The sequence below is a fragment of the Coregonus lavaretus genome (assembly GCF_964263955.1).
Source record: "Coregonus lavaretus genome assembly, chromosome: 28".
Taxonomy (NCBI): Eukaryota; Metazoa; Chordata; class Actinopteri; order Salmoniformes; family Salmonidae; genus Coregonus; species Coregonus lavaretus.
The window spans coordinates 6494735-6506972 of record NC_140015.1 but is presented as its reverse complement, the minus strand read 5'-3'; the positions used below and the strand labels follow the sequence as shown (position 1 = coordinate 6506972).

Sequence of the window (12238 nt, the reverse complement as noted above, 5' to 3'; positions counted from 1 at the left end):
TAGAGTGCATTTGGATGATCCAGAAGAGGATTGGGAGAATGTCAGATGAAACCAAAATAGAACTTTTTGGTAAAAACTCAACTCATCGTGTTTGGAGGACAAAGAATGCTGAGTTGCATCCAAAGAACACCATACCTACTGTGAAGCATGGGGGTGGAAACATCATGCTTTGGGGCTGTTTTTCTGCAAAGGGACCAGGACGACTGATCCGTGTAAAGGAAAGAATGAATGGGGCCATGTATCGTGAGATTTTGAGTGAAAACCTCCTTCCATCAGCAAGGGCATTGAAGATGAAACGTGGCTGGGTCTTGATCCCAAACACACCGCCCGGGCAACGAAGGAGTGGCTTCATAAGAAGCATTTCAAGGTCCTGGAGTGGCCTAGCAAGTCTCCAGATCTCAACCCCATAGAAAATCTTTAGAGGGAGTTGAAAGTCCGTGTTGCCCAGGGACTGCCCCAAAACATCACTGCTCTAGAGGAGTTCTGCATGGAGGAATGGGCCAAAATACCAGCAACAGTGTGTGAAAACCTTGTGAAGACTTACAGAAAACGTTTGACCTGTGTCATTGCCAACAAAGGGTATATAACAAAGTATTGAGAAACTTTTGTTATTGACCAAATACTTATTTTCCACCATAATTTGCAAATAAATTCATAAAAAATCCTACAATGTGATTTTCAGGATTTTTTTTTCTCATTTTGTCTGTCATAGTTGACGTGTACCTATGATGAAAATTACAGGCCTCTCTCATCTTTTTAAGTGGGAGAACTTGCACAATTGGTGGCTGACTAAATACTTTTTTCCCCCCACTGTATAAATAGCAAAACCAGAGAAACTGATAATTTTGCAGTGGTCTCTTAATTTTTTCCGCAGCTGTATATATTATAACATTTTATTGCTTTAGAAACGTTTTTCAGCTAATTTTTCTCCATACGATTTGTGATATAATTTTCCAGTGCATTATCAGAACGATGAACTATCTCCCGAGTGAATCAATGTTGGTCTGAAGCCAGCGCGAACGCCATCGAGCTCATCCAGCGGTATAGTCAGACGATCAGAGCAGATTTGATTACAATTGATTTGAAGGAAAATACTTTGAACTCTAAAAATTGAGCAATTATCCCAGTCTATTCCTCAGACAGAAGTTCTCTGTGAAAATGGCTTCCCCCATGACACAGATTTGAATTATTGAAATATGCTGACAAGAATAGAACAATGATGAACTGCTGGGAGCTGCTTCGTTGTTATTTTAAATTATCCCAAACCACACTTTAGCTGATTTATTAGATTAGCATAGGTAGATATCTGGACACATGCAATGGTCTCCCTTTGGTCCTGTTTTGTAATATCAACTACACATTGTCAAACATCTCTTAAAGGGTCATTTCACCCCAAAATCAGAGTTAGTCAGACCTCAAAAGTAGACTAATTGTCCAAGGCTGTTTTGTAACTAAAAAGTTGATCATTGAGTGTGCGATTAAAAAAGGTTTAATGGTGGTTTATCTTTAAATGAGCCATGGTAATCCTGGAAGCACACCATTCATCTCAATCTTCGTTGCAGAAGCGTAAGAAGATCAACCACCAGTTCCCCAAAAATGTAATCACACACTCAATATTTATTGACGCTCATGAACGTTCATTGATGCTCATGAACACTGTAATTACAAGTTGATAAATGCCTTGATTACCGATCAGTGTCATCGTAAATCAAATTACTTAAGCTCAATGATGATTCCTGTTAAGTTACTGAGAATCCTTCTCCCGAGGTGTCAATTTACATCACCATATTCTATTAACTAATCGATCCATGGTTCTGCCTTCCGCCCACCACTTTATCAGGAGAGTGTGTGTGTGTGTGTGTGTGTGTGTGTGTGTGCGTGTGATCACTGAGAGCTCTGTCACAGTCTGACAGGACCAATTAAGACAGCCCTTGGCTTTTATATGTCTAATCAATACAACTGCCAACTATAGGTAGCATTAGAGGCAGAAAGGAGAGGAAAGAGAGGGAGAAAAGAATGGGAAGATAGGGAGGAGAGGGAAATGGGGGGAAATGGTGACAGGAACAATTACAACAGTCATTGAGTTGTGTATGTGCAATCAATATCACCTCAACCTGGAAGTAGGGAGAAAAGAGATTAGGAGGAAAAGGACAGAAATAGTCCAGGAAGGAATCAAGTCAAGAAGTCAAGAAGTTAAAAATCAAATGAGAAAAGGAGAACTCCATTAGAGTGATGGATATAAATTGGAAAGAAAGAGGTGGAAAGATATAATGACCTGGACTCTCTCTCTTCCTCCCAGTCTCGCAGGTCTGTTCTATAACATGTCCATTTGGCCTACAGCGATGCCAACACTGTTCTCTCTCTCTCTCTCTCTCTCTCTCTCTCTCTCTCTCTCTCTCTCTCTCTCTCTCTCTCTCTCTCTCTCTCTCTCTCTCTCTCTCTCTCTCTCTCTCTCTCTCTCTCTCTCTCTCTCTCTCTCTCTCACACACACACACTCCATCTGGCCCTCTCTCTCTCTGTACTTCCCCCTTGTTATATTAACACGGTCAGTAGAGTCAGTTCTCCAGCCTTGTACACCACCACCACTCCTCAACAACTCAGCCCAACTCTCCAGTCACTGCTCTGTTGCATTCCACCACTATATCCTGTCCAGAAACACTGTCTGCCCCCAAACCACTCAAGCTGTTTTGGGTCCTTCCCTAGTCCCTCTGGTCCAAGCTAGTGTGATCGACTAGCACAGTACTAGTCCAATTACCATCTGTGTCCAATGGAGCTTACACCTGCTAGGAGACAGACAGTTGGACAGTCCTCGACTACCCTCCAATTACTTCTCTTTTGGCTCAGTGTACCCATCATTATGGATAACCCAAGCATGGATGATGGAAGGGTACAGGCCAGCCTGAAGCTGAAGAACTTTAGCAGAAAGTTTGGCAGAACGTTTTGCTGAAAGTTTTCTTCATACATTGGTGCTGTATCATCATTTCAGAGCCGTAGTTGTCTTCCCAGATAGGTTACATTGGTATTATCATCTCACACAGATTTAGATGTTTCATCCCTGATATTAGTGTTTCACACCCCTAGATGTAGTCTGGAATTAAACCGAATTAAACCGTTCAATTGGGCCCCCACTCCTGATCATTCTTCACATCTATCTCCTTTGTAGCTGGGTTTACTGATTGTAGGTGTTCAGTTCAGATAACCTTTTAACTGGGCTTCCCACTTGCTTCTTAGAGTTCCTAGAGCTCTTCAGAAAGTGAAGATTGAACCCAATTCATTTTCACCAGATATCTTCTCCCCTGTACGAAGAGTGTTCCTCAAAGAATGGTAAACAGTATTCGCTGTCTCTCTGCGTTGCCATGCTTACTACATAGCCTGGCAGCTCGTCGATTAAGCCCACTTAAGACGTAGCAGTAGCGACGACTTCCGACGGCTGAGCATCAGAGCGGAACACAACATACCCATCCCGTTTGAGGGGGTGAGAGAGAATGTTAAGCTTCTGGAGGAGGCTTCCATGGGATTCAGCTAGATTTGGATTAATTATAGCTTAGAAGGTCGTCTGCGTTAATACAGTGAGTCATCCAATACCCATGGGGGTCTCCGTGGCGGTCGGGCGGGCGGAGAGAGGGAAAGTGAGAATGAGACCGTAGCAAATCACAGGCACTCCAAAGTCAATAAATGGCAATGTGTCAACTGTAGGTGTTGATAATTGGAGTTTAAGCATGATTGATCTTTGGAATTACTGTGTATTGAAAAGTAGTGTCGGACCATCTCAAGGGGGTTTCCTTGGCATGAGTTCAAGTCTGGATGTTGCGCTGGCCTTTACATTGATTAAATTATAGTCAGGAGGGAGTACATGGGAGCTTCTTCTTAAGGGGAGATATTGACTCTGTTGGAAAATGCAGAATGCAGATGCAGACTTTAAATCCTTCCCTCTCTTCCTTCCCAATTTAAGTCTAGCTCTCAGCTGGAGTTCTACTTTTTCTAATGGAATTCCATTCTCCTTTTAATATTTTTTTTATATTTCTATATTTATTCAGACAGTTGGAAGGAGAGGTGGAGACAGATGAGGGAGGGTAGGAAGTGTAGAAATTCCAGACCTGGAATTTACTGACCCTTCTAGACTCTATGTAGAGGAAGGAAGTTCTGGACCTGGGATCCCAGTCTCTGTGGAAAACGTCTACTCCTGAAATTGCAGTGTTACCACTCCACCAAACCCCAGCATTCTATTGGGAGTTTTTATTGATGATATTAGTGGGTTATGATCGATACAGGGACTGAGGGGTATAAATCCATGGCTTTTGACTTCACAAGCCGCAGGGACGTTGCTGTGAGTGAGTTAGCCTGAGTTCAAGGTCACATTGGCCTGATACTGGACGTCATAGCTTGATGGGATCCAGACACAGGGGCCACACTTATTCCCCATGGTGCACCATGAATTCCTAGCGACCTCATTTTCAAACAAAGTTAAAAGAAAGAGAAACTCTTGGGATGGCCGGCTTAGAAAAGTTCACCATGATTAATTTTCAAAGTCAAAAAGATGAAAACAGTATTGTTTTTGTGGATCTTTTCATCCATGACAAAATGTAATCTTCTCCTCTCAGTTCAATGTCCTTGCCTCAATCTTTCCAAGAAAGCTTATTTCCAGGGACAGCATTATGGCATTCTTACACCTTCAGAGAATGTGTACTATAGCTCAAAGTGAGGAAGAGGTCCTTGCTCGGTGCAGGGCAAGCCACTCTCAGCTACAGTGGGAATGATTGAATCACACTGATTATAGCTACTCAGCCTTAAAGGTATTGATTTGAGGCCTTCCCCAATTCCCTCTACAGCAGAACCCCACAATAGGGGCAACTCAGGTGGGAGAGTGATATCATTCACATGGATGGCCAGAGCAGTATTGTCAGCGGTTTGTTTCAGAAGACCATCCATCCCTTGCTTTCTGTGTGTGTGTGTGTGTGTGTGTGTGTGTGTGTGTGTGTGTGTGTGTGTGTGTGTGTGTGTGTGTGTGCATGTGGGTGTGTTTGTGTGTGTGTGTAATGTCTCATTCTCTTTCATATATGTACTGTATGTCATATCCATACTGTCAACCATCTATCGTGGTGCGCTTGGCAGACAGTCATGGTGTAATGCTAGCCACAAATAATTAAGCTGTAGAATAGATGCATTGGTTGGTCCGGGTATTAGTGTTTAGTGATACAGACTATGAAAATTAAAATGTTGATGTCGATGATCAATTAATGCGTGAGAGTGTGTTAATTAGTGTTTGTATTACCCCCCCCCCCCCCCCCCCCCCCCCAACTCCCATTGATCAAGAACAAGTCGATCAATGTAGCCTACATAATGGTCGATCAATCAATAATAATGCAAAGTAGAGACCATGATATGAGAGGAATGTCAATGACTGACCAACAATGTTTTTGAACCGCAAACATTGATCTCAAACAGTAGACTGTGCATCTGTACATGTAGACTAACAAGGTTGTAACTAACTACTGTAATACAGAACCCTTGTAACAAAAAAACATATGTGTCTTTTGAAAAATATTGTCAAATATATATTTTGGGGGGGAATGTGTATACCACATCAAGAGTGTAATTATTGAAATATCACATCACCACACTTCTCTCCTTCAATTATAGTTTTTGATTTCACACTTATTTTCCATACTTTTATAATGATTCACCAAGACTATCAACATAAAAAAAGAAATCCCATTTGTGTTTGTACAGATCCTGTTGAGAGCATAGCAGGAAGTATACAAAATATTGTGGCCTTAGGGCATGCTTACGTTTGATATGTTTTGTATTTTGTCTGTAGGATTCTTATGATGTAACATAATGCAACATATTGAGAGCATGGCATGCCACTTACTCTATGTCAATCAACTTAAGAACAACCAATTAGATCTGCCATGGGGTAACGACATGATGCTTCATTTCTTGCACTTTGTCAGGTAATAATATGATGGTTCATTAGGCGTTAGTAGAGCGTAGCTGACAGTCTTTATTTTAGGTTAGCTTAAGATCGGACTGCTTTTGATGTGTTTTCTGCTGTCTCCAACACTCTGTCGCTTACTCTGTCACAACCTTGTGAACACAGCGGAGAGTATTTTAGAAGTCTGTGGCTTTGCTTCTCTGTTTGTTTCTTGCTTACTTCTTGTGTCACACTCCACTGTAGCATGTACACATCAAACAAAGACACCTCTCAGCCTTGGGGTGTTTCTTTGCTTCACTTTATTCCTGGAGACATTGTTGTATTTCTATTATTTAGAGCATATGAAAGCGGCAGCACTATCAAGAGTTCAAATACTTATTTGGAAATGGGTTTGGCGTGCAACATTGTCAAGACTGGATTGTGTGTCCTCTATCTGGGTCTATCAGCACTTTAAATTGCATAAATTATAGCCGCCCTGTGTGGTTTTCAGAATCCGAGTTTTCAAGGTTTCGGTGGAGTTTGTCGCGTGTCAAATCAAATCAAATCAAATTGTATTTGCCACATGCACCAAATACAACAGGTGTAGACCTTACAGTGAAATGCTTACTTACAAGCCCTTAACCAACAATGCAGCTTTAAGAAATAATAAAAAAAGTGTTAAGTAAAAAATAAGAGCAGCAGTAAAATAAAATAACAGTAGGGAGGCTATATACAGGGGGTACCTGTACAGAGTCAATGTGCGGGGGCACCGGTTAGTCGAGGTACAGTGAGGGAAAAAAGTATTTGATCCCCTGCTGATTTTGTAAGTTTGCCCACTGACAAAGACATGATCAGTCTATAATTTTAATGTTAGGTTTATTTGAACAGAGAGACAGAATAACAACAAAAACATCCAGAAAAACGCATGTCAAAAATGTTATAAATTGATTTGCATTTTAATGAGGGAAATAAGTATTTGACCCCTCTGCAAAACATGACTTAGTACTTGGTGGCAAAACCCTTGTTGGCAATCACAGAGGTCAGACATTTCTTGTAGTTGGCCACCAGGTTTGCACACATCTCAGGAGGAATTTTGTTCCACTCCTCTTTGCAGTCATTAAGGTTTCGAGGCTGACGTTTGGCAACTCGAACCTTCAGCTGCCTCCACAGATTTTCTATGGGATTAAGGTCTGGAGACTGGCTAGGCCGTGTGCCTTGGCCGTGTGTTTTGGGTCATTGTCATGCTGGAATACCCATCCACGACCCATTTTCAATGCCCTGGCTGAGGGAAGGAGGTTCTCACCCAAGATTTGATGGTACATGGCCCTGTCCATCGTCCCTTTGATGCGGTGAAGTTGTCCTGTCCCCTTAGCAGAAAAACACCCCCAAGGCATAATGTTTCCACCTCCATGTTTGACAGTGGGGATGGTGTTCTTGGGGTCATAGGCAGAATTCCTCCTCCTCCAAACACGGCAAGTTGAGTTGATGCCAAAGAGCTTGATTTTGGTCTCATCTGACCACAACGCTTTCACCCAGTTCTCCTCTGAATCATTCAGATGTTCATTGGCAAACTTCAGACGGCCCTGTATATGTGCTTTCTTGAGCAGGGGGAACTTGCGGGCACTGCAGGATTTCAGTCCTTCACGGCGTAGTGTGTTACCAATTGTTTTCTTGGTGACTATGGTCCCAGCTGCCTTGAGATCATTGACAAGATCCTCCCGTGTAGTTCTGGGCTGATTCCTCGCCGTTCTCATGATCATTGGAACTCCACGAGGTGAGATCTTGCATGGAGCCCCAGGCCGAGGGAGATTGACAGTTCTTTTGTGTTGTCACCAAGCTTCTTGGCGAGGGTCTTGTAGCCCATTCCAGCCTTGTGTAGGTCTACAATCTTGTCCCTGACATCCTTGGAGAGCTCTTTGGTCTGATTGATTGCTTCTGTGGACAGGTGTCTTTTATACAGGTAACAAGCTGAGATTAGGAGCACTCCCTTTAAGAGTTTGCTCCTAATCTTAGCTCGTTACCTGTATAAAAGACACCTGGGAGCCAGAAATCTTTCTGATTTAGAGGGGGTCAAATACTTATTTCCCTCATTAAAATGCAAATAAATTTATAACATTTTTGACATGCATTTTTCTGGATTTCTTTGTTGTTATTCTGTCTCTCACTGTTCAAATAAACCTACCATTAAAATTATAGACTGATAATTTCTTTGTCAGTGGGCAAACGTACAATATCAGCAGGGGATCAAATACTTTTTTCCCTCACTGTAATTGAAGTAACATGTACATGTGAGTAGAGTTAAAGTGACTATGCATAGATAATAAACAGAGTAGCAGCAGCGTAAAAGAGGTGGTGGGGAGGGGTGTGGTGGGGTGGGGTGGGGGGGACAATGCAAATAGTCCAGGTAGCCATGATTAGCTGTTCAGGAGTCTTATGGCTTGGAGGTAGAAGCTGTTAAGAAGCCTTTTGGACCTAGACTTGGCTCTCTGGTACCGCTTGCCATGCGGTAGCAGAGAGAACAGTCTATGACTAGGGTGGCTGGAGTCTTTGACAATTTTTAGGGCCTTCCTCAGACACCGCCTGGTATAGAGGTCCTGGATGGCAGGAAGCTTGGCCCCAGTGATGTACTGGGCCGTATGCACTACCCTCTGTAGTGCCTTGCGGTCGGAGGCCGAGCAGTTGCCATACCAGGCGGTGATGCAACCAGTCAGGATGCTCTCGATGGTGCAGCTGTATAACTTTTTGAGGATCTGAGGACCCATTCCAAATCTTTTCAGTCTCCTGAGGGGGAATAGGATTTGTCGTGCCCTCTTCACGACTGTCTTGGTTTGTTTGGACCATGATAGTTTGTTGGTGATGTGGACACCAAAGAACTTGAAGCTCTCAACCTGTTCCACTACAGCCCTGTCAATGAGAATGGGGGCATGCTCAGTCCTCATTTTTTCCTGTAGTCCACAATCATCTGAAAGGAGAAATGGTGCATGTTTACTTACTTTCATAACATGGTTTTCAATCCTTTATTTCCACAGACAATGTGTACAGAGAATGCCTTTCCAATGGGTCTTGGGCCGTGAAAGGCAACTACACCCAGTGTCAAGAGATTCTCAATGAGGTATGTATGTAGAATGTTTATTGGTGTTTGGAAAGTTAACTGTTTAACTCTGAGAATACTGAGCATTTCTCTGCAATGGATAGTAAAGATCTATTCTTCCATTTTTCTTCTAAGGGTACAAGCATTGCTGAAAAGATCTTTACTATCTATATGCAGAGACATTTTCAGTATCTCTCAAACACAAACACACACATGACAGACTGGAGGCAGCACAGGGTCAGCCACAGAGCAGCACTCCTAAAGCATTGTGGGAGTTAGTTAAAGGAGAAGTTTTCATATTTACAATGACATCTGACATTTTTATGTAAATGGCATGTTAAAGAAAGGTCCAGACACCTTTTCTGTGAAATCATTTGTTTTTGAGAAACTTACCTCAAACAGCAAATAACTTCCTCACCCTTGTTGTGTAGTATGGGGTCCCTGAAAAAACATGAAAAAAGGCTCCAAAAACAGCTGTCGGTATAGTGATGCAGGTCATTAGATGTTGTACACATGAAATTGTGTCATTCCGAACTTTATCCACAATGTTATATTCCATTTTACTGCGACTCGAGCGATTCCTCTCCATCCATTCTACAAGTAACTGCCAAAATAAAGGAAACACTTGAGTAAATGAGGGGTACAAAGTATATTGAAAGCAGGTGCTTCCACACAGGAAGTTCTGTTCTGGCAGCTCTTGGTGGCCTAATGCCCTATTAAAACACTTTATGTTGGTGTTTCTTTTATTTAGTCAGTTACCTGTAGTAGCAGGCTACACAGAGAATGGAACAGCTGGATAAGGTAAAAGGCTTGAGTCGCACAAAAGGGAATATAACGTTGCGGATAAAGTTCAGAATGACACCATTTCATGTGTACAACATCTACCAATCTGCATCACTATACTGAGAGATTTGACTTTTCTAAAAGGACGTATTTGGGTGTTTGGAGCGTTTGTTCATGTTTTTTCAGGGCCCCCATACTACACAACGAGGATGAGTAAGTGATTTGCTGTTTGGGGTAAGTTTCTCATAGTCTGGATCCCTTCTGTAACATGTACTTTTCATGAATATAGATTTGATTGTAAAAAATCAAGCTTATCCTGTAAGTACCTTGCTCAAGGGCACAATGGCAGTAGCACCTGTGATACTGATGCAAGCAACCCTCCGGTACCAGCTCACATCCCACCAGATCTTTCCGTCGGACTTGGTATTCGAAGCGGGTGGCTACCCTCAGGTTACTGGCCCTCTTCTCGAATCTTGAGACTACCGCTGCCAATAAAAACATTCTGTGGTACAACAGAAATCACACCAGCACCACCATGTGCTCTTCCAGCACAGATTATCTTTAAAATTCCAGGACTGATGATGTGTGTTATAGATTGGGTGTTCCAAGCTTTATCTTTTCAGTTTGCTTTTAGTTGTCAATGAGCATCCTATTGATGTTGGATGACTAAACCATCACGAGTGAATGCTTACTGAGGCAACTGTACTCCATCGAAATATTTTGGAGAGCGCCCAGCTCAGCTTTGTCATTCACAGCAGAAGCTACCAGTTATACAGAGTTATACCTTTATATCTCAGTCCTCAATGCGACAGGGCTTTTACCGAACCACTTTTCTTCCGTCTCCAACAAGCACCTCATGCAGCTCTATTGAGTCAGACATTCAATGGAGCACTATTATGGGAAAGGACGCTTTTGTTATGGGAAAGGACGCTTTTGTAGTCCCTTTCCCCCCTACCCTCCATCACACGTTAATGGAGTCCTGTTGTTGTTGTGGGACCTGGGGTGCCAGTAGGACCCCCACTGATTCTAGTCTTTACTGACAGGCAAATAAGCGGGCCTACTATGGGCCCCACATGCCTTCTGCCAGCTAAAATATGTATCATGGGTTGTTTTGGGAGGAGAAGAGAGTGGGAGGGAGCTTGAATAATGTATAGGCTTGTTATCTCATTTGTAGCTTGTATTTAACAAGGCATAAATGGTGGTTTACATTGACCAGATCATTATGGAGCGTAATGGAGGGGTTCTGGTTGGAAGGAAGGAAAGGTAGCCTGAGGTAGTGCTGTATGCATGGTCTCCCGAGCATATACTGTACAGTAGCTCCAACCACTTGTTACACATACTGTACAACGTGAGCTGAAAACACGTTTTCTGTGAGTTTTCTCACATCAAGCTATTCCAATGCCCGTACCATTGATTGTAAACAGGTCAATTAGATTCCCTTATAACTCTTGCTGTACAGTGTAATTTGTCTCTGAAAGAGTTTTTAACCCCACATTTGACCTGTGAACTTTTTGTCTTCCTTTCCGTTGCATGAAAACACATCAAACCTCATTTGAATGAGTCTGACAGCTACAGTACATTAATCATATAATAAAGAAATTAGCTCCCTTCCCAAAACCAATGACACAGATTGAGTGTGATGGCCATTGGCAAGCAAGCAGGCAGCTGCTAGCTAGCAGCATTGTGAACAGCCGAACACGTGAGTCCTCTAAGGTTGTTGAGGACCCCCTTGCTACTGGGCAGACGGCTGCACACTGCCTGCTCTCCTCTCCCCACCATCTGTTTCCCGAGGGACATACACATGCAAATTAATAAGTCCACTCACACAGGGGAGCACGCTGTCGCCTCGGACGCCCACTGCTTTGTGGTTTGGCTCATCCAGATCCAAGCATCGGGGAAGGTTGGTACTGTGCGTTTACAAAATCAAACCTTGTGGTATAGGGAAAATTAAAAACAGTATGGGACTCAATGGCATGGTTATTCAAAGACTGAGGACGGTGGCAAAGCTGTGCTATTAAAACAGTGTCACCTTGCAGACATAAAGGTCCCGATGTACTTAATTAAAAGTAGTTCCAGTGACCTTCACTGATATTCAGAAAGTGTGCAAACCTTTAGGGCGTAGCTTTGGCTTACAAATCTTTTTTTAATCAAGTCTGGAAAAGGTTAGCTATATTACTCTTTCCTGGCATTCACTATATCTGACTACAGTGGTTCTGTTGTTGGAGCTGTTTATGCCAGCAATACACACATTTTACGAGGTATGCAGTAACTGTTGAATTTTAACACTTTGAAGTGTTGGGTTTTAACACCGGTTGCATAAATAGTGGGAGACCAAACTTATATGACCAGGTTTTGTTGAGAAGGAATGAAAGCCATCTGCTGCCAGGGTTGCTAGCATCAGCATTCAATATCACCTTTAGGAGAGGATCTAGCCTACAAAAGCAAGTTCA

At 42.6% G+C, this 12238-nt stretch overlaps 1 protein-coding gene across 1 annotated transcript in view; it reads left to right on the top strand.

Annotated features, from left to right (window-relative positions):
- crhr1 (corticotropin releasing hormone receptor 1) overlaps nucleotides 1-12238 on the top strand; it is a gene marked incomplete at both ends in the record, with an annotated part of 168132 nt that overhangs the window by 83155 nt on the left and 72739 nt on the right. Inside the window, one exon of the mRNA XM_084146333.1 lies at nucleotides 8944-9026. Coding sequence (XP_084002459.1) covers nucleotides 8944-9026 — 83 coding nt within the window. The remainder of the gene's footprint in view (nucleotides 1-8943; nucleotides 9027-12238) is intronic.